This window comes from Protopterus annectens, chromosome 2.part1, assembly GCF_019279795.1.
Source record: "Protopterus annectens isolate FY-2018-M chromosome 2.part1, PAN1.0, whole genome shotgun sequence".
In the NCBI taxonomy this organism is placed as follows: Eukaryota; Metazoa; Chordata; order Ceratodontiformes; family Protopteridae; genus Protopterus; species Protopterus annectens.
The window spans coordinates 945,480,897-945,504,545 of NC_056729.1; the positions used below are offsets into that span (position 1 = coordinate 945,480,897).

At 41.4% G+C, this 23,649-nt stretch overlaps 1 protein-coding gene across 1 annotated transcript in view; it reads left to right on the forward strand.

Moving 5' to 3' along the window:
• The window catches only part of LOC122794923 (probable ATP-dependent RNA helicase DDX60), a 2,818,219-nt gene that overhangs the window by 1,378,888 nt on the left and 1,415,682 nt on the right, over positions 1-23,649 (forward strand). The window contains exon 18 of the mRNA XM_044063516.1: positions 3,290-3,385. Coding sequence (XP_043919451.1) covers positions 3,290-3,385 — 96 coding nt within the window. The remainder of the gene's footprint in view (positions 1-3,289; positions 3,386-23,649) is intronic.

Below are 23,649 nucleotides of genomic sequence, written 5' to 3' on the forward strand. Positions count from 1 at the left end.
ACAACTTCCATTCTAGACTCAATTAAAATGCAACCAGTGCAGGTCTTCTAATTAGGATTCTCCTGTCCCTTTCTCTTTGTCTATACTCTGATAACAGTCCCCAACCTGCAGTCAAAATGTCTTCTTGGCCTCTTCCTAGTCTATTACCTTTTCCTCTCTAATCATTTGTTCGTAATACCTTGGCTCCTTTGTGAGTGTCCTCCAGTAAATTTCAGCCCCTGTTGCCTACTCTCTGTGCCCCTAATTGCAGTCATCCCTATCAGCAGAATCTTCTTTCTTCATTCCTGTGTTGGTTTAGTTCCTAGTACACTTTTTGCTACTTTATGAATATAATATCCTGTACGACTATTATTCTCCTTAAAGATGTCCATCTAAACTCCTATTCTTTCCATATTTCTTGAATTACCCCCCCGACCCGCTTCATGATCATCATCCCTTTCCACTTTGAATTATAGCTTTCTGCTTGTGTTCTGTATACGAGCCTTAACCGCGTAGCTGTAAAAGAGACCTTCAAGTGAGGCAATCCTAAACCTCCTTGTTCTATTGGAGAATCAGCTTACCCCACATGACTCTTAACCTCTTCTCCTCCCAGATAAAATCCTTTAGTTCTTTATTAATTACTATCTACAACTTCTCCTCTGGTGATAAAAATATGAATGACCTGTACATAAAACTAAAGGGACTAAAAACATTTTACTGCTTGTATCTTGCTCTCCATTTCCATATGCAAGAGCTTCCAGTTTCTCAATATGTATATTATCTTTTATTTCTTCCCACATAGCCTTAGCTGTCGTAACTGAATCTTTTTTAATCCATACTCCTAAAAACTTAATTTTGTCATATCCCCGATGAATATGGGTACTGTTGAACCAATACATATGTGAGTACATAATTTACAACTATAGGTTTTGTTTTGTCTTCATTTATTTTATATCCCACCAAAAAATTGGAATTGTGTCAGAATGTTCCCCAGCACTGAGATGTCCTTTTTGGTTTCATCAGGTACAAAATAATTATCATTTTCAAATAAAGCCAACTTTTCTTGAACTAATATATTAGTTAAATCCTTGAATTTCTAAGTCCCTTATTTTCTTTTCCAGTAGTTCAATTCAAATTATAATAACAAAGGGAAAGGGGACACTCGTGCCTTGTTCCTCTGTTTAGACACAACTTGTCAGAGATGAACCATCCCACTTTGATTTTTGCTTCTAATCTCTCATATATCTTTCTGCTTAACCTTATTATTATACCAGGAAATGCAAAGGCTTCCACTGCCCTACATATAAGATCCCAGCTTAATCTGCCAAATGCTTTCTCAGCATCAAGACCCACCAACAGCAGTATTTCCTTATAGTCACCTTCTGTCTGGGTCATTGTTATTCTATTAATGTTGTCAAATGTTTGCCTTCCCTCCACAAAACCTCATTGAGGCATATCTGTCAATTTTGGCATCACGTTTGCCATTCTTTTAGCCATTATAGACATAAACACTTTCTAATCATGGTTTAAAATTGAAATGGGCGTATATGAAGCTAGAACTGAGTTCTAGAGCTATCACATCTTTTTTTCCAGGATGCTGGTGCCTCCACTCCTTTAAAAATACTGTTAAACAATAGCTTCCAGATCTTTATCACTTTCTTCTCTCCTAGCTTCCAAACTGCCACTAGAATACCATATATTCCTGGAAACTTTCCAACAGATTGTTTATACATCACCATTTGTATCTAATCTCATTCTTTCTTAATTGTTAACTGTTGAGCCTCATCTATCTCTAACCTTGGGATATCTAAGTCTTCCATAAATGTTTCCATTTGTGCCTTTCCTTGATTTCCCCATTTCTGTGGTTTATTCAAATGTTCATAAAAGTTTCAAAATATCACTAATACCGCTGTAGGATCTCTGGAGTAGGCTCCCTAAGATTGGTGACAGACCTTTCTCCTTTGTGTTGTCTTAAGTCATTGTGCCAAAAGGTTTTGAGTTGTTGAGTTACTATCAAAAAACAGTTGCTTAACAGCAATCTTTCTAAACCCATGAATATTATCCAATTACCCCCATATTTTCTCTTTAGCACATTGCAAATATACATATTCTTGTTCTGGTAGAATCCCCTTATTCTGTAATAGTTTAACCTAACCTTTGTCAGCCCCTCTAAATAACTCTTGTTACTTCTTAACCAGATCTCTTTTTCTTTTATTTCTGCTCTATTTTTAATTAAGCTCCACTTTCATTTTATCCCACTCACTAGCTATAACTTCACATGTACTTTCTAACTTCCCTAATAACTCCCAAATAATTTCCACTACCCATTCTTTAAATTCCTCTCTTTTTAACGGGTAGATGGGGAAGTGCCAGCTTCTCACATTTACTTTATTACCATGAATTTTTATCCTAGTAATTATTGGCACATAATCTGAAATAGTTATTGGATGTGTGCCAAAGTTCTCAATTAAATACACATGTTCCTGTGAAATATAATTTCTGTCTAATCTAGCCTATTTATTTTACATTGAAGACTGATGGTGTATTGTTTATAGAAAGTAGGGAGTATGTGAGAAGTACTTCTATAGATTAAATGTTTAGAAACATTTGCAATCTGCACTTTGCATGAAACGTACATAGCCATGTTGCTTAGGTTACTTGTGATTTTAATGAAGTGAGTTTCATCATAGTTGTTCAGGCAAAACTGAGTTGCTTTAAACAACATTCTCAACAGAAACTAATTTTACTGTGCATGGAACAGAAGACATTTTCTGAAGGTTTAGAGTTCTCAGCATATCCCATGCAGCTGACTATGTCTTCTGCAGCCCAATCTTAATATATTTCAGCTGTGAGGTTGGTAATGGACACTTTCATCATTATTTCTGTGGTCAGAGAGTACTGGGACATTTATCCCAAATTGTATGTACATGTGCACACACACACACACACACACACACACACACACACACACACACACACACACACACACACACACACACACACACACACACACACACACACACACACACACACACACACACACACATACATACATACATAGGCTTCTTCCCAAGCACCTGCCATATTCATGAAGGAAGATTACATTTTTTTGTCAATCTTTAGATTACTTCAGTTTACTGGAAGTGTCCCTCATTAAAAGCACCACTTTCACTTATTCAAGGTTTTGGCATGAGATTTTATAAATTTGCTTCACTGGCCTGATATGTTGTACTTTTTGTTAATATATAGTGTTTGTAAGCAATTGTGCGAATCATTGCCTACAATTTGTTTTGTTTTGTTTCGTTTTCAGGTCCTTGTGACTGTTCCTCAGTGTCTGGAAATTTTGGTTCTTTCCCCTCATTGGCAGAATTGGGTAAAAAGAATTAAATATGTTGTGTTTGATGAGGTATGTAATCTTAATATAAGATTTATTGTATGAAGGTAGAAATGTGATGATCATTTAAATTTAATTGTCTGAAAATAAGGGCAATGTAAAGGACTCTAAAGTTTAGCAGAAATACAGAAAGCAGAAAAAGTAAGATTGCCATAGTAGTGCAGCAGTTTATTTCACACATGATTATGGGAAAATGTACTTTACTGCTTGCTGATAAAATGACATCATAATCATGTAGTACTGCAACTACAAACTTGCTACACTTGATCTTAGCCCAAAAATTGTGACAGACTATAAAAGCTTAAACTGAATAGACAGATAACAAAGTTATTTCATAAAATGAAATTTACCTATCTCAAGGATAATCTGTATCAAAAATCAGCTTTGCTCCATACTGTTTTGGGTGTCTTGGCCTCTATAATTCTCACAAATTCCTCTGGCTAGACTCTTCATAAGAAAAACTCAGTGATTCCTCAAATTTGTTTGGGCCCAACATCAGCACCCGCTATCTATTCAGATCAGTGTGATGATCTGTCAAAATGAAATACTTCATTGGGTGGTTCAAAAATTGCCCACCCCAGGTTTTCCCTTCTCCTTTCCTGCTCCTTCTCAGTCTGAAGCCACTTTTCTTGGGAAGCTGTTTCTAAAAAGTGAAAATTCAGGGTTTGTATAAAAAGCAGGACAGACTAAAACACAACTGTCAAAGAAATGATGGTAGTAAAAAATGTCAGATCTCTTAACCATCATTGGACTCCAGATCCTCTGCTAGTAATCATAGACAACACCACAGTGATGTGGTACATAAACAAACTTTGCAGACTAGCTATGGTAGCTTGGCACCTCTATCAAAGCAAAACATTTCTGCAGACAAGCTGAGCAGGACCAGGACAGACCCTCACAAATGGAAGCTGAACTCTGGGGTCTTCCTGGAATTCATTCAGTTGTGTGGAACTCCTCAAAGAGATGTAGTTGTCTCCATTTGCAAGCAAGCCTGGAAGACAGATTTGTTCCCATTCTCATGAACAAGACTGTTCCTATATGCCTTTTCACCCATGCCACGGATAACCAGGGTCATTCTAAAGATGAATAAAGATCATAAAAATGTTTAAAGATCATAAAGATGAATTTTGAAAATGGCCAAGGGCAGTTGCCACAAATTTCCTCACAGAATAGACTTATTCATAAGACAGAGGATGTTTGATAAACCCCAACTTTCAACTTCTTCAGCTAACTGTTTAATGCCTTTTAAGCACCTGTGTTTTCAAATTAAGTTCAGCAGGATTAAAAGAGGCTAAGAAATTTGATAATAAAAATCAGATATGCATAACTGGAAAATATTTTCTAGTTGCTGCTTAAGTAGGAACCAGGACCCTTTAAATGCCCCAGATACCTCTGGTGTCTGTGACTTATTATCTTCTGGCCCTTCTTATTCTTGTACCAAGAGTCACGCCTTGGCCATCTCTGCTTGTCTAACCACAAACATCCCTCCCTTTCTACCCAGCCTTAAGACAAACAGTTTTGAAAGAGGTTCTACATATTCAACTGGAAAACAGGTAGCTCCTTTTTTGGGATCTCAATTTTGTTCTAGAGAAACTTACACTTTTGACATTTGACCAAGCTGACAATGCTGAATTAAAGTTCTTAACTTGGAAAACAGTGTTACTCATTGGTCTGACTTTTGCTAAGTACAGTATCTGAATTAAAAGCTCTTATGGTGAGTCATCCTTACCTCACTTTCATAAGGATAGGGTGTCTTTGAAATCATTAATTTATTCCTAGAGTGGTTTCAGAGTTTACTTCAAGTTAAGCTATTTCTTTTCGTCTTCTTTCCAGATCCAAAAATAAGAGAGAGAAAGGATTTGACATACTCTGGATGTTCACAGGCAACTCAGCTACTCTATTGAGGACTAAAACCTTGAGGAGTTAGGACTTCCAACATGGCTGCAAATTGAGTAAATGCTTATTTCTTGCTCTCCCAGTGTGAAAACAGAAACTCAGAAGAGAAGGCCAGTGGACTTTTGTGTTTCTGGGTAAATTTCAGTAACTGGCTAGTAAGTGCACTGCCTGAATGTCAGGAAAAAAAGAAATAGAGAGGACCTGAAGGAAAATCAGCTTCAAAAGGTGAGGAAAAACACTGACTGGGAAAAGTACTGCAGCTGTTCTGCAAAAAGCAGTGCAAGCTCCAGACATGACTTCCAATAACCTGGAGGAAAGTATAAGACAACTGCACACAGACCTGGTTAAAATAAATGAAAAACTGATGGAGTATATCAACTCAAACAACAAAAGGCTAGAAAAAAATGGAAGAAGCTTTAAACAGATATTCAGATGAGATAAATGTGAGGTTGAAATGAAGAAAAGGCTGTCTGAATATGAGAGTGCTCATGAAGAGATGTTTCAAAAATAATAGAATTAGAGGACAGAGCACATAGGGAAAACCTGAGATTTCCTGCTGTACCTGAGAAACTGGAAGGGGCAGACTATTAATTTTATTTAAGTATAAATAAGCAACTGGACGGGTATTCCACAGCAGGAGTTGTTAATTGAAAGGGTAAATCATGTGTATGCCCCAAATTTGGCTATAAGAAAGCAACCTAGACCTTTAAGAGTAAAGATACAATCCTACCAGCAGAAGGAGTTGATTGTGACAAAATTGTGGCAGAAGGATGGAGTACTAAAAGTGGGAGACAGCAGAGTATTTGTGAAGAATGATTACTCATTGTACACCAGGCAGAATAGGAGTAAATTAATTTCACTGTTCAGGGAATGTTGACAAGCAGGTTTGAGATTTGAACTGCTGTACCCAGCTATCTTCAAATTATTCTTCCATGGAGAGTCAAAATCATTTTTTGATGAAGTACATGCTAAGGAGGAAATATAAAAGTTTATCCAACAAAAAGTGAGCTGTGAAACAGAAGGATATTCTGCTTCTTGTTCTTCTGGTAATAAAGACCAGAGAGATACTGTGCCAGTTAAACCTTTCCCAGTGTTTCAACGAAAAATGCTGGAGACAATGAAGGGAGCATGTGAGTTGACTAGAAGAATTGAGAGTATGTTGGAAATGAAGCAGAGACAGGATTTGGGAGATGGAGATGAACAGGAATAAAACTAGTAACATGGAAATTGACAAATGTGGAATTATAAAGCAATAACTATATCTGTGAAATATAACATAAGAAAATCTGGAAATATTGGACTTTTTTTGGACTTTGTTAGAATTATGGTGGCTCTAAAGCATATGCCCTATTTCATGTCATTAATGTTCGAAAAATACGTAGGGGGAAGAGGAGGGAGAAAGTTAACTGCAAGTATAACAACTTTTTTTTCTTAGTACTATTTTTTATAGTGTATGATTTTCTTGGCATGCTATAATGTTTTCTCAACTGTTTTTAAGTGTAATGGGGATACTGGCTCATGCTTTTTTTCCTTCTTTTTTTCTTTCTTCCTTCCTCTCTCTTTCTCCTTGTTCAGATTTAAGAAATGTGGGCACTGCAATACAAAAAAGAAAACAGTCTGGTTAAAAGAACATGACAAAAGAAAAAATAATATGCTTTTTCTCATTCCTGCTCGGGGGAATGCCTGGATTAAGGCTCTTAGTTTGATCTAGTAACACATTTTAAGAGAAAGCAAGTAAATGAAAAGGAATATTGAATATTATAAGGCTTTTTTCTTGGAACTAAACACATACTTAGTAGCAATTCTGTATATGGTCCTCATGTCTCCATGGAGACAATTTGATAAGGAGAGATAGGCTAGGGAAAAAAGAGAAATTGGCTAGGAGATAATGTTCTCTGAAAGCATTCACATATTTTCCCAAATGGGAGAGCTATAAAAATAAGACAAAACCAGACAGCACTTATTAGAAGCACAGGCTACACCATGCAACATAGCATGGATAACTTTTCATTAAGGTTAACTCAAGTCTGTAAGTGTGGCTGTCAGCTTGGTGCATTTGTTCCTATTTGGAGGGTGAAACATCAATATTTGAAGATGTGCATAGTTTTATGTGGTAGTATTAATAGTTTTTAGGGGGTATTGGGGCGTGTTTTTTTCAGGGCTTTCAATAAAACAAAAAGTTTTGTAAGATGTGACATAGGCTCAAATGAATATGATGAGAAACAACTGTATAAAAGTTCACCCTGCCAAACAGTGTGTTCATGTAACACAAAAGCTAGAACTAGACATTTAACAAATAAGCTGTTATACATAAAAGGTGGGAATAACAACTTTTTAATGCAGTGATGCTTTCTGTAATGTCTTTAAGTGTCAAAGGTCTCGCAGATAAATACAAAAAAGAAAGAGTAGTAAACTGTATTAAAATGTAGAGTACAAATAGCTGTGCTACAGGAGACACACTTGGAAAGAACTGAACATGTGAATTTGATAAAGAAAGGTTTTCATGATGATTATTCAGCAGAATGCATTCAGCAGAATATTCTTTCTTCATTCCTGTGTTGGCTTAGTTCCTAGTACACTTTCTGCTACTTTATGAATATAATATCCTGTATGACTATTATTCTCCTTAAAGATGTCCATCTAAACTCCCATTCTTTCCATATTTCTTGAATTACCCCCCAACCTGCTTCATGATCATCATCCCTTTCCACTTTGAATTGTAGCTTTCTGCTTATGTTATGTATACGAGCCTTAACTGTGTAGCTGTAAAAGAGACCTTCAAGTGAGGCAATCCTAAACCTCCTTGTTCTATTGGAGAATCAACTTACCCCATGTGACTCTTGACCTCTTCCCCTCCCAGATAAAATCCTTTAGTTCTTTATTAATTACTATCTACAACTTCTCCTCTGGTGATAAAAATATGATTGACCTGTACATAAAACTAAAGGGACTAAAAACATTTTACTGCTTGTAACTTGCTCTCCATTTCCATATGCAAGAGCTTCCAGTTTCTCAATTTGTACATCATCTTTTATTTCTTCCCACATAGCCTTAGCTGTCGTAACTGAATCTTTTTTAATCCATACACCTAAATACTTAATTTTGTCATATCCCTGGTGAATATGGGTACTGCTGAACCAATTCATATGTGGGTACATAATTTACAACTATAGGTTTTGTTTTGTCTTCATTTATTTTATATCCTACCAAAAAATTGGAATTGTGTCAGAATGTTCCACAGCACTGAGATGTCCTTTTTTGGTTTCATCAGGTACAAAATAATTATCAATGTGAAATTGTTCAATCTCGCCGTTTGTTCTTACACACGTGTTCGGAGCCGATCCTCGGCTCCGAGTCGGCCGCATCACTAGCTCCGCATCTTCGAGAAAGCTCGAGGCACAGTAATATCCCATGATCCTCAGGTGCTAACCCTCAGATCTAGTTTGCCGCTAGCAGCAGATTGCATATGAGAGGCTCGGGCCAGTATATTTTTTCTATATTCTTGATATATATTTCTCTTTTTTTACAGATTTATAGTTATTTGTTAGTGTTTAAATAAATAATATAGTATAAGTGTTTTTTGTGACTGTATTTAGACTAGATTAGTTAGTTTAATTTTTTCTAGTTAAGGCCTAGGGTTTTTTTTCTGTCAGGATTGACAGTACTTTATTAGGTTAGATTTAAACTGTTGATTATTATTCCAAACTTTTAAAATTATTACACTTAGTGTTATATAGTGTTTTTTCTTAAGTGTGCTGTGTTTTTTGGACTTTTTCAAAAATGTCAGAGAAAGCCAAATCTGGCTTTAAAAGGTGTCAGTGTGGACAGAAGATGTCCATTACTGACAACCGCTCATCCTGCATCTACTGTCTTGGCCCTCTCCACTTGCAGGAAGACTGTTCCATTTGTCATTCCTTTATTGGGAGGGTCATGCTGGAAAGACGCAGGAAGTTGGTTGACAGAGGGTTGCTTAAACCCGATTTTCAAGAGGCCCTGGACAAGGCTGAACAGGTATCCAAGTCTTCCAAGGGGTCGAAGTCTTCAAGAGTGTCGGAGCCCAAGTCATCGGCTCCGAGCACCTCTTTTCAGATTCGGACGCCGGCTCCTATGACCTCGGTGCCAGGTGTCGAGCGTTTATCTCTGACCGAGGCTCAGGTCTTGGAGCCGGTGTCCGAGGTACCACCGTCTGCTATCCTTCGCTCGGTGATGGCTTCGATCCCTTCGACCCATTCTTCGAGGCCCCTTTCCAACTCCAATGTGGACTGAGTGGTACAGAAGCTTATGGAGAACTCGGCTTTGTCCAAACTAATTGAGGTTTCGTCCCAGCTGGTTTCGAAACTCGAGACTATTCCTCTTCCCTCAACACTTCCTCCTCCGAGACCCGTTGAGTCATCAGAGCTAGGAATCGAAGAACCGATGATTGTAGAGCCCTCGGTGCCGAAGCCTCCAGTAGTGCTATCGGCTCAGTTGACGTCGACTCCTTCAGAACCAGCCGGAGAGTCTCGGAGCCGAAGATCTTTCCTAGGTTCCGGGGGGGACAGTCGAAGCGAGATATCGGTTCCGACTCTTCCCCTCGGTGCCTCGGCTCAGATCAGGTCGGATCCGTCCTTGGTGTCGGAGCCCGTGGTTCCAATTCCAGAGAAACTACCACCTTCTTCAGATCGGGTCGGATCTTCGGGTCAGGGCACCGGTGCCTTTGACATCATGAGGAAGGTCTTGTCTGATCAGACACATACTTCATTAGTATCTTCTTCTCCTTCCCCAAAAGGTCCGCATTCTGCTTCTGTGCCTTCGGCTCCTACCAAGCATCGAGACCCAATGCCTCAGAAGTCCCCACAGGGCGACTCTGGTTCCTCAGATGCATCCCCAGAAGCTCCCGCTGAGGATGTTCCGAGGAAATGATTGTGCAAGAGGAGGCACATAGATTCCCCCCAGGAATCTCTCACATCTGACGCCGATTTAGATGAAACAGAAGGGTCCCCACGGTCCCCCTCTGAGGATGTCTCATTTGCAGACAGTTTGGAAATCCTGAAACAAAGGGGAGACTGGCAAACCCTTACCCCTTCTGTGGATGAATCGGTCTTGCTGAAGGCATTTGGGACTCAACTTCTACCTCCTGGGTGACTCCGCATTTGACGATCTCATGGATCTAATAGCCCGGAGGGCTTGGGAAACGCCTGGTACAGTGGAACCAGTCCCTCGTAAGCCAAATAAATAAATGACGGCCCCCCAGGACAAATCTTATCTTACAAAAGGGGTTCCCGTGGATACTATGGTGGTGGCGGCAGCCACTAAGAAAGAGATGTCTGAATCATCTTCCTCTGTCCATCTTCCTAATAAGGATTCTAGGACGATGGACAGATATGGGAAGCACATATTTAGTTCGGCGACTTTTTCCATCCGATCGCTCAACTACCTTATGCATTTCACGCGTTTACAGAGAGATCTCATTAAGGAACTGGGAGATACTCTCCAGGGAAACACAGATGCTGCTGTCACCAAGAAAGTGACAGCGCAACTTAACACCCTAAACTCCATAGTGAACTCGTCCAGGAGGCTGATTTCATATGCAGCCGAAGGGTCGAGTAGAGCAGCAGCTTCAGCAATCGCCCTGAGAAGGCAATCCTGGTTGCGCTTATGCTCCTTTGCGGAAGCCTTTAAGTCTTCCTTTGCCAACGCCCCCTTTGATGGTGCCTCCTTGTTTGGGCCCAAAGTAAAGGAGACTCTCACGAGGTGTGAACAAGAAGGGAAGACCCTGTCTGCCGTAGGGGTCCGTTTTTCCATCCCATCTAGACCCTACCCTAAAGGGCAACGAGGAGGAAAAATGTGGTTCCGAAAGACTCAGGGATCTTTTCAGCACACCCAAAGTGATGCCCCCTCCAGAGGCAGAGGAGGGGGAAGAAACGGAAGACGCCGCCCAGCCGGCAGAGTGGGACCACAAAATCAAGGCGACAGAGAGACTTTCTCTGGGAAGCCCTTCCAGCACTCCTGAGTGCAGGCCCGACTGTCCTACTCTGGAGGCAGTCGGGGGTCACTTGGCTTTATACCCAGAGGCCTGGCTAAATCTTACATCAGATTCCTGGGTAAAAAGCATAGTTACCAGAGGCTACAACATTCCCTTCATCAAAATGCCACCCAACTCCAAAAAGCTCCCAGATGTTCCACCCAGTCTGCGAGACCAGGCAACCGTAGAGATAGGAAGGTTGCTCGAAAACAGAGTCATCCAACCAGTCCTGGTGGACCAAATAGGATCCAGAACTTACTCAAGGTTCTTTTTAGTTCCAAAGAAAACAGGGGACTGGAGGCCAATTTTAGACCTCAGCAAATTAAATACCTTCGTGAAAAAGGAAAAGTTCCGGATGGTCACGCTACAGTCAATCCTTCCCTTTCTGCAGAAGGGCGACTGGATGTGCTCTATAGATCTCAAAGATGCGTACTACCATATCAAGATGGCCAGGGTGTCCAGAGATCACCTGCGCTTCCGGCTGGGAGCCAGTCATTTCCAGTTTCGCGCTCTGCCCTTTGGTCTCACCTCAGCTTCCAGGGTGTTCACCAAATGCATGGCAGTAGTAGCGTCTCACTTGAGATGAAGGGGATTCTGGGTGTTTCCTTATCTAGACGACTGGCTCCTATCCGCCACCACCGAGTATCGTCTTCTACAAGCCAGGGATTACACCATCAGTCTCTGCTCTTCGCTAGGCATAACGGTGAATTTTGGAAAATCTGTCTTATCGCCGTCACAGTGTATCTTATTTATAGGAGCACAGCTAGACACCTCCCTGGCTCAAGTTACTGTCCCCCCACCAAGAGTGTCAGACCTCAGACATCAAATTTCGGTCCTTCTCCAGAGCAAGAGAGTCCCTGCATGACAAATATTAAGAGTACTAGGCTTGATGGCAGCCTCCCTTATTGTAGTTCCCTTAGGCAGGATGCATATGAGGATTCTTCAATGGATGCTATTCGCCCAGTGGTCATATCGACAACTTCCACTGTCTCACGAAATCTTGATCACGAATTTTTGCAAGAAGGATCTCTTGTGGTGGATACACAGTCAAGATCTAACACTAGGAAGACCGTTTGTATTACCCAGTCCGGTAGCAACTCTAACCACAGACGCTTCCCTGATAGGTTGGGGGGGATTTTTTCAGGGACAAATAGTCCAAGGTCAATGGTCCAACTTGGAGTACAATCTGCACATCAATGTTCTAGAGCTGAGGGCAGTGTTTCTAGCATTGCAACACTTTCACAAGTCCTTACCTCAGGGAACAGTGACAGTTCAGACAGATAACATGTCAGTGGTCTGGTACATAAACAAGCAAGGGGGAACCAGATCTTACCCGTTATGCAGAGAGGCCCTCAGAATTTGGCAATGGGCAAAGTCCACTGGACGCTTTCTGATAGCAACGCACATCCGGGGACTTGAACGTAATCGCGGACAGGTTGTGCAGAGCCATCCTGTTCCCTCACGTGTGGTCCCTCAAACCTCAAGTGGCGGAAGAGATCTTCCGCAGATGGGGCCAGCCTTGCTGCGACCTGTTTGCATCCCCATTGAATGCCAAATGCAGAAGCTACTTTGCCCTGTTAACCCCCTCCAGGGGGTGTCCCCAGGGACGCACTGGTACACGATTGGCCCCGGGTCTCCTTTACGCTTTTCCTCCTGTTCCACTAATTCCCAGGTTTTTGCAGAAAGCCAAACATCTGGACAGGACCATAATACTGATAGCCCCATTCTGGCCTCGACAAATCTGGTTTCCCTTCCTTCAATCTCATCAAGTGGAGGAACCATGGATGCTGGACCAGGAGCCAGACCTGTTGACACATTCGTCGGGAGTTCCTCACACCTTCCTCAAGTCCCTCAAACTGACAGCTTGGCTGCTCCGCTTCCCATCTTAGCCAGGTCGGAGTTACTATCCCCTGCAGTACAACAAATTATTGTATCTTCTCACAAACCATCTACAAGGAAATTGTACAACAGCAAATGGAACCGTTTTGTGCACTGGGCCTCCAAACAAGGTATAGATCCATTCGGTGCTCCAGTACACAAGATACTAGATTTTCTTACCACACTTTTTCAAGAAGGAGCATCAACTTCCACGATAAGGGTTCAACTGGTGGCTATATCCAATTTTCATATTGGCCGTGAAGATGGTTCTCTTATGTCTCTAACTCTTGTTTTAGTTTTTTTTCATTGAAGATTTTATTTTTTTTATTTTTATTACTAACTCTATTATTTCATTATATATTTCATTATTATTATTATTATTATGATAGTTTTTTTTTTCTGTATGTATCTTACTCTGTGGAGCTTTTCTCCCCGGGCCTCTACTGAAAATGGAAATTTCTCCAGCCAGACTAGCCCGGTCAACAAATGTAAAATAAATAAAATAAAAAATAAAATAAATGTCCCACAGGCTTTGTAAAGCCTTCATGAAAGGTACCTTTCACCTCCGTCCCCCCTTTCATAATCCAGTAGCCCCTTGGAATCTTAATCTCATGCTGTCACAACTCATGTTGCCCCCATTTGAACCAGCAGCCACAACTCTGTTAAAATTCCTTTCGTGGAAAACACTTTTTCTGGTTTCCATCACTTCTGCCAAGAGAGTTTCAGAGTTGCAGGCTCTATCTATCCGACCCCCGTACATGATTTTTCATCCAGATAGAGTAACCTTGTGCACCAATCCGTCCTTCCTTCCGAAGGTTTGTTCGATTCAAAACATCAATCAGTCTATCGAACTACCTACCTTCTTTAAAAACCATTCCAATAAGTTAGAATACACATTGCACAAATTGGATGTTCACAGGCAACTGAGATTTTACTTACATAGGACAAAAGAGTACAGAAAGTCAGGCCAACTATTTGTCTCATATGCTGACCAAAGGAAAGGACAGGCAGTAACGAAAGTTACCTTATCCAAATGGCTCTCAGATTGCATAAATTTTGTATATGCTGAATCGAAACATCAACTCCCTTTCAAACCCAGAGCTCATTCTACAAGGGCGATCGCTACCTCTTCAGCCCATACCGCTCGTTTGCCTTTAGATACCATTTGTGCAGCGGCAACTTGGGCAAAACCACATACTTTTATCATCCACTATAAACTAGACAAAAGCTCCAGGGACAGGGTGACGTTTGGTTCCACTGTACTCAAGAATGTTCTCCCTTGAGCCACCCTGGAAAAAGGAACTAGGGACGCTACCCATGTGTAAGAACAAACGGCGAGATTGAACAATTTCACATTAAGAAGTTATGTTCTTACCATAACGTTCCATGTGAATTGTTCATCTCGCCTTTGTTCTTACATTCCCCCCTCCATCCCCCGTCCTGCGGTCTGGGAGAACGGGTTCAACTGAATTCCTTTTCAGCCTTTCCTAGATATTATTAGCATATTATTGTACATTAGTAATGGCATCTTTTCTCCTCTATTTGAGGGCAGGGTTCCAGACACTGTGTAGTATCTGTTTATAAGTGTTCAAGACACAGTTCTAAAGGGATTCTTCTGGTATAGCAAACTAGATCTGAGGGTTAGCACCTGAGGATCATGGGATATTACTGTGCCTCGAGCTTTCTCGAAGATGCGGAGCTAGTGATGCGGCCGACTCGGAGCCGAGGATCAGCTCAGAACCCGTGTGTAAGAACAAAGGCGAGATGAACAATTCACATGGAACGTTATGGTAAGAACATAACTTCTTATTTTCAAATAAAGACAACTTTTCTTGAACTAATATATTAGTTAAATCCTTGAATTTCTAAGTCCATTATTTTCTTTTCCTGTAGTTCAATTCAAAATATAACACAAATAACAAAGGGAAAGGGGACACTCCTGCCTTGTTCCTCTGTTTAGACACAACTTGTCAGAGATGAGCCATCCCACTTTGATTTTTGCTTCTAATCTCTCATATATCCTTCTGCTTAGCCTTATTATTATACCAGGAAATGGAAAGGCTTCCATTGCCGTACTCATAAGTTCCCAGTTTAATCTGCCAAATGCTTTCTCAGCATCAAGACCCACCAACAACAGCAGTATTTCCTTATATTCGCCTTCTGTCTGGGTCATTGTTCTTCTATTAATGTTGTCAAATGTTTGCCTTCCCTCCACAAAACCACTATGTATAACCAATCTGCAGGAATGTCCCCAGGAATATATAGTATTCCATTGAAGTTTGGAAGCTAGGAGGGAAAAAATGATAAAGATCTGGAAGGTTTTGTTTAACAGTATTTTAAGTGGAGAAGTACAAACATCCTGGAAGAAAGTGGTGGTAGCTTCATATAGGCCCATTTCAATACCAAACCATGATTATAAAGTGTTTATGTCTATAAAGGCTAAAAGAATAGCAGAAGTGATACCCACATTGATAGATATGGATCAGTGTGGTTTTATGGAGGGGAGGAAAACATTTAACAGAACTGATGATTCAGAGGGAAGCAGAATGTATGAAAATACCATTGTTGTTGGTGGGTTTTGATGCAGAGAAAGCATTTGACAGAGTAAGCTGGGATTTTATGAGCAGGGCAATGGAATAATTTGCATTTCTGATAAAATTATAAGTTTGATTAGTAGGATATATGAGGGATCATTGGCGACATTTAAGGTGGTTAGGGTCCTCTCTGATCATTTCTGCTTGAGCAAAGGAACCAGGCAGGGATGTCCTCTTACCCCTTTGTTATTTGCATTATATTTAGAACTATTGGAAAGAAAATAAGGGACTCAGAAATTCAAGGATATAATTGGTATGGTAGTCAAGAAAACCTGATTTTATTTCCATATGATATAATTTTATACCTGACAAAACCAGAAAATGACATCACAGTGTTGTGGAACATTTTGAGATAGTTTCATTTCTTTCTGAGATACAAAATTAATGAAGTTAAAACTAAGGCAACACATGAACTGGTTCAGCAATATCCATAGTATTGAGGACATGATAAAATGAAATATTTCAGGGTATGGATAAAAAGTGATTCCAGTATGGCAACTTGGGATATGTGGAAAGAAACTAAACAAAAGATAATACAAAAACTGAGAAACTGGAAGCTGTGTTATATGGATGTGGATAGTAATATACAAGCAGTTAAAACATTTTAGTCCCTTTAGTCTTATACACAGGCCAGGCATATTTTTATCAACCAGAGGAGAAGTTGTGGATAGCAATTAATAAAGACCTGAAGGATTTTATCTGGGAGGGGAAGAAAGCAAGAATCAAGTGGGATAAGAAAATTTTTCCAGTAAAGCAGGGAAGGGGTATTTCAGAGATACCAGGGAAGAGGTATTTCAGAGATAAACAGTTAAGGCTACTATATATAGCACAAGCAGAAAAGTTTAATTAAAAGTGGAAAGGATTGATGACGATACAGGGGAAGCTCAAGAAACAAGGAAAGACTGGAATTTTGTATACAGACCTTTCAGAAGAATAACAATAATCATACCGAATATTGTATTCATGAAGTAGCAGAAAGTATTCTAAGAAGTAAGCCAACACGGGAATGGAGAAAGGAGATTCTGCCAATAGGGATGACTGCAGTTGGGGATGCAGGCAATAGGAGAGAGGGGACTGGAAATTACTGCAGAAAACTGGCAAAGGAACCAAGGTATTGGGAACAAATAACTAGAGGTTGAAAGGTAATAGAATGGGAAGAAACCAAGAGTTTATTTGGACTGCAGATTAGAGATTGCCTTCCCTATCAAGGATTGATATCAGAGGATAGGCAAAGAGAGAGAAATAGGTGCGTCCTAAATGAAAGACCAGTACTGGTAGAGTTTTTAGTAGAATCTAGAACAGAAGCTGCCATTTAAAAAGGAATAATTAGTAGAACATTGCATGATAACTGTAAGAGTCATTCAGAGGAGGTTAGAAAGGATTGGGAAGGGAGATTTAATAAGAAATTCACAAAGAAACGATGGGGGGATATATGTATGCTTCCCAAATATGCAACAAAATCTAGAAGGTTTAGGATTTTTTGCTTGGAAATGTTTACATAGATATTTTATATTCCAAGTAGACTCCAGAGAAGAAAGGGGTAATTGGGAACATATTTTCTGGGGCTGTAATGAGTTGGCAGACTTTAAAGATTCTCTGCAGACTAGTCTATCAGAGGTACTAGGTGAGCAAATTGGTGTAATTAAGGAAATGATTTGTCTGAGCTATGATACAGAAGTTGCATCTAATTATGGTGGCTGCTATAAAAACAATTACTAGAAAATGGAAATCAGAGTCTAAACCAACTATATTTGAAGTAGTGAATATAGTAACAGAGATAAAACAACTGGAATTGGGATATTTAGAAAAGGGTAGGAGCAAATTACATTGGAAAAAATTGGTATTGTGGGAACAGTACATATACAGGGGAAGAAGGGTCTATATTAGAACATTGAAGTTTCTGAACTTCGAATGTTCTAATATTGACCCCTATTCAGTGAACACTGACAACATTGAACATTCAGAACAGTGAATTTTTTCCTAGGGAAAAAAAATTGCTGTTCCGAAACACATACACACAACACAAGCACACCAAACAAACAGCAATCCACACACATACACTTAAAATCTTACATCTAACCCTACACTAAACTGTACATACACCACTAACTATCCACTTACCTTAACCCAAACCCTAACCCTAAGGTCTGTCACTATCGCACATTCACCTCACCTGTGCCCTAACCCTAACTCACCTACCCCGCCCTAACCCTCATGTCCACACAATCGCACACTTGCCTGAACCCGACCTGTAACGTTCCACCACAGCGCTAAAAATAGCAAAGCGACAGAAACGGACAACCAAATTCTTTCTCTAGGAAAAAATTTGGTTTTCTGCAGCTTCGCTATTTTCAGCGTTCGCTGAATAGGGGTCGATATTAGAACATTCGAAGTTGTGAAACTTCAGTGTTCTAATATAGACCCAGAGAGGAATAAGGTTTAAAAGAAGGCAGGACTTGAATGAGCTATGTAATGTTTGTGTGACAATGAGTGGGTAGATTATAAGTGATGTATAATGTTTGCAGCTGGAATTATGTCAGTGTGGTTTGTTTTGTAAATTGTGTGCAGCTGGGATTAAGTCATTATGGTTTGTTTTCATTTATATAAGTGAATGATTGTCAGTGTCTTAAGTGATAATTTAATAAAGATGTTTCTAGTTTAAAAAATCTACAGGAGTTCAGAAACTGTTTATTTCCTTTGAGGAAAAGTAAAAGGGAATATCATTGTCAAAACAGGCAGTTTCCAAATGGTTGTCTCATAGTATCGTTTTTTGTTACTCTCACCATACCAAGTAATTTCCAGGCAAAGTCGTGGACCATTCTGCCAGTGCTTCGGCTTATTCTATGGCTTTTTGCAAGGGGGTGGACTGTAGAAGTATTTTAGAGGCAGTGGTTTGGTTCTCTGTGCATACCTTTACAAAACAATACAAACTAGATTACTTTCCAGGTCCAGAGCGGGTTTTGCAAGGACTCATGGACTCTGACCCCTATCCTCCTCTCTGACTTTCTCTGTTATAGTCTATTCAAATATCTTAGGTTACTGCAATAGTGATGTAATGATGCCAGTACTACATTTGTGTAAGTTAACTTACCTTAACAGTAGATGTTCCAATAGATCACTGTTGCAGTGGGTTAGTCTCCTCAAATCCACCTTTTTTTTGTGTTACATTTTTTGCCAAGGTGTGGATATTTGTATTTATCATATTCCTAGCATATACCTAAATGACAGAGCTTTATCCTCCCATACTCTGAGACAAGAAAGCTCTGTAGGTCTGGTGCATTAAGAACTGACTCCTAAAGAGCTCATGGAAGGTATCCTACAGTTTTGGATGCTGGCCATTTGTGAAAACCATGACAGGATGTGACCCATATAGCTTAGACTACTGTAACAATGATATGTTTGATATGTGCTGATATGATGTTAGCTTACACAAGTGTACATCCATATCCCTAAGACTGTGTTACTAAAGAAGTGTAAAATGGCAAACTGTTCAACACAAACTAATCTTCACAGTGGTGATATTTATTGGATTATAGGCCTTGAACTGGGTTTTGTAAGTCACAGTAAACACAGGAAGTATAGTTTTTGTATAGCTTTGTAAACAACTTACAGTACATCAGAAGAACCACTTAAAACTACACACATGCTTCCAGCAGCAGTATGTTCATCTATTGTGAGCACTTGTATGAGGCCAGGAAATTCTGACTTTGTTGCTTGGTTATTGAGATATTTAAAGAAATACAAAAGTTATGACAATATAAGTAAGTAGCATAATTCTGCCAAGATGTTTAGATAAATATAAACATCATAACAATATAAAATAATATATGAACATTATTTAGAATTTCTTTATATGCACAAGACGGACATCAATACAAAGCAGTTGTTTTGCCCATTATGTAAACTTAAAAATGAAATATTTCAATATCCTGTATGTATCATGGTTTTGTAGTTATTAAGATAAATATGAACAGGCAATATCAGAAGCCCAATAATGTGGCTAGGATGATCCTAAAGAAATGCTAGAAGGTATTGTTAGGGTTTAATTACCTAAAAACCTAGTCACAAGGATATGTACAAGTATATGAGGATGGGATAATGCATAGAAGGGTGAAGTGGAAGAAGATGAAATAGGAAAGGAGAGAGCCATAAGAACATTGGCACAGGTTAGACAACCATATAGATTAATCAGCCAGTGCAGTAATTAACATCCTATTAGTTAGACTATAGGTTCTTAGGTGTGTACTAGGCTAGTGGCCCTGGGGCCTTTACAAGCCTAGCCCATAGAAGTGCCCTGGCATTGTGCCGCCGGTCATTCGTTTCCAGTGCCTCTATCAAGTAGAGCCACTGCAGTGATCCCCGGGGTGAACTTTCTATTTTCCATCCACTCATCAAGATTTTGCTTGAAGAGGGCTAGTGAGGTGCTCTGCTTGACATGTATGTGAGGTCTGTTCCAGAGCATGGGTAGTCTCTGGGTTATGAACCTGTCTCTCCAGCATGTTCTGTTGATTGTGGTAATGAAGTTGAGGTCTCTGGAGTGTGTAGTGTGGAGGGATTGGGATTTCTTTAGATGTAGCATTTCTAACAGAGCTGGGTCAGACATGGCTTTGTAAGTCAAGCAGTGTCGAGTGAAATCAAAGCGTCGCTTTATAGTTCGCTTATTGAACCTAGCACAAAACCGACAACCAGTGATGTCGTGGTCTGGGCCTAGGCAAGGTATACAAAAATAATGAAAGTCCTTATGAGGTATTTGCTTCCCACAAGAAATGCAACAGATGCATCGGACTATGCCTGGGGGCCAGACATGGCAGGACAGTGCGTTCAAGGCATATGGACAGCAGATCAAAGGAATCTGCACATCAATCAAAAAGAAATGCTTTGACAGCCTTCAAGGACCTCTTACATCCAGGACAGCTTATCATAAGGACAGACAACACCACAGTAATGTGGTACATAAACAAACAAGGGGGTACACACTCCTACCCTCTATGCAGGCAAGCAATGACCTTGTAGAACACAGCACTGGTTTACCAAGTTCAATTACAAGCTCAATTCCTGCCAGGAAAAAAGAACACATTGGCAGACGACCTAAGCAGAAATATCATGGATCCCCATGAGTGGAAACTGGATCCAGAAGTATTCGCAATGATAGCTCAAAAATGGGGGCTCACAGACATAGACCTGTTTGCCAGCCCTCAAAACTATCAGCTAACAAAATTTTGCACAAGGACATTTCACCATCAAGCTTGGAAAGTGGACGCACTCTCATTCAGTTGGAAAATGCTAACAGTATATGCCTTTCCTCCATTACCCCTTCTCACAAAGGTGCTACTGAAAGTCAGGATGGAGAGACCCTGAATGATACTCATTGCCCTAGACTGGCCAGCACTGGTACCCACTATTAAGGAATATGGTCCAGGGCCCACCATGGATTCTACCACAAATTACCCACCTGCTCACACAACAAGACAATCAGATTCTACACAGACAGCTCAAAACCTTAAACTTGGCTGCATGGCAAATCACCTAAGCAACCAGCCAGCTCCTCTCTCACAAGCTGTTATGGATGTTATTCTGGAGGCCAGGAGGCCCAGCACCAGCAAAGCCTACTCAGACAAATGGAAAAGGTTTTGTGCCTGGAACCAAGCTAAAGGCCAAAATACCCTTCAGCCTGACATACCTCAGATTCTGCAATATTTAACTGAGGTGTTACACAAAGGGCTTTCTTTTTCATCTATTAAAATCCACGCATCAGCTATTTCTGCTCACTACAACACGGATCCTCCCTTATTTTCACATCCACTCCTAAGGCAGTTTCTCAGAGGGGCCAACAACATTAGGCCTCCCAGAAGAGCACCAACACCTACTTGGGACCTCAATTTTGTTCTGGAAAAATTCACGCTACCTCCTTTTGAGCCAGCTTTCTCAGCTGACTTAAAGTTTATATCATGGAAGACTGCCCTGCTGCTAGCAATTACTTCAGCTAGAAGAGTTTCAGAGCTTCAGGCACTAATGACAGTAGAGCCTTTCATCATTTTTCATCAAGACAGAGTTTCTCTATGAACTAACCCCTCCTTTATGCCTAAGGTGGTATCCAGTGTGGCTCTAAATCAAACCATCCATTTACCCACCTTCTTTCCAAATCCACAGAACAAAGGAGAAAGACTCCTGCATTCCTTGGACATTCACAGGCAGCTACGTTACTACTTGGACAAAACTAAGGATCTGAAGTAGGCACTTCATTTGTCAGCAACCTTTGGGATACGGATCCGATCTCGAATCCGAGCCGGCAACTTCTACCACAGCATAAATCCGAGCTCCTAGCTCCTCCCTTTACCCATAATCCCCTGCCAACCCTGACTGACCTCAGATCTAGTTTGCCGCACTTCAAGCTACAAGCTAGGTTCTTGAGCTCCTGGTGTATTGAAAGTTGTGAGAAAAAAATTGCTAAATTTCTTCCTTTTTTCTGTTGCTGTGAGTGAGAGTGAGTGGTTAGGTACCCTATAGCCCTTTTTAGCTGACTAAATTTTATTTTTTTTGTGATCCTTTTCTTCTCCCTTCCTCGCTGGTCGTAGTGTGTGTGTGTGGTGTGTTTAGGGACCTAGTGAGTGTGTTTTCCTTTTTAAAATGTCTGAGGCCCCTAAAGCCATTTTTCTAAGTGCACCGAGTGTGGCCATAAGCTTTCTCCGGTGGATGGCCACACAGTGCGTTAGGTGCCTTGGGGTTGAACACCTCTCCTCTGGATGCGCGATTTGCACGGCGTTCCACCCCAGGGCACTTAAGGACCGGAGGTCGAAGCTGATTCTGGCGGGCCTTTTGCCCCCAGATCAGGCTCCGGCCTCCGGTACTTCTGTGGCCACTATCCAGCCCTTGCTGGCGGCCACTCCTGCCCCCCTCCCTCCAGTCGGGACTCAACCTCCCGCTTCGGTTCCGGAGGAGAGGGAGGCCAAGAAAGACAAGCGGAGAGAGAAGCACCATAAGTGGCGGGCCGAGGACTCCTCCTCGGCCCCGCCCGCCAAATGGGCTTCTCCCTCCAGGGCTTCTAGATCACCTCCTCCTCGGATCTGATCCCCTTACTTCTCTCCAGGACCCGAGGAGGGAGTGACCTGGTCCTCGTCGAGGTCATCGAGGTGGCACTCCAGGCCTGCCTCGGTGGCCTCTTTGAGGTCCAGTTATAGCATGTCGGATGCAGACATGGACCGGATGATGAGGAGGTTCATCCAGGCCCAGCTGCAGATGGGAGTGCTCTTGCCTCCCCCCCTCCGGGGGGGAGCTCAACCCCATTCTTTGCTCCATTTACTCCTTCTCCGACCCGTTTTCCGGGTTCGGAGCCGAGCCGCGTTGGATCCGGGGGTGGGTCAGAGCTGACAGTGCTGGGCACTTTGTCTCCGACTGTTCCCTTGAGTTTGTCGGATCTGACCTCTCGGAGCTGCGGGCGGAGCTTCAGATCCAAGGGATTCGGTGTGCATTCAGCTCCATCCCTGTCGGAGCACGCGGGTCCTTCGGATCCGATGGTCTCGGCCCCGGGTCCAGTCCCTGCTTCGGATCCGGGTGGGAGTCGACTCTCGGATCATATCGAGGGCGGCTCCCCCTCAGCTTTCGCTGCGGTGGAGAGGGCACTGTTGAGTGCATCCGGATCTCCAGTCTTGACTTCAGCTCCCCCCTGCACTCCCTCTCAGCTGGTCCAGACTCTCATCACCCGGCCTTTGGGGCAGCCTGCTTCAGCACCTCGGGATGTTCTTTCGGAACATGACATTGCTGGTGAGACTTCCTCGGACAGCCCCCCCCGAGGAGGTTCCTCACAAGTCTAAGTGTAAGAGGAGGCACATGTACTCCCCCGAGTCCGTTACGGAAGATACGGACTTAGATGAAGGGGAAGGCTCCCCAAGGTCACCCCCCGAGGA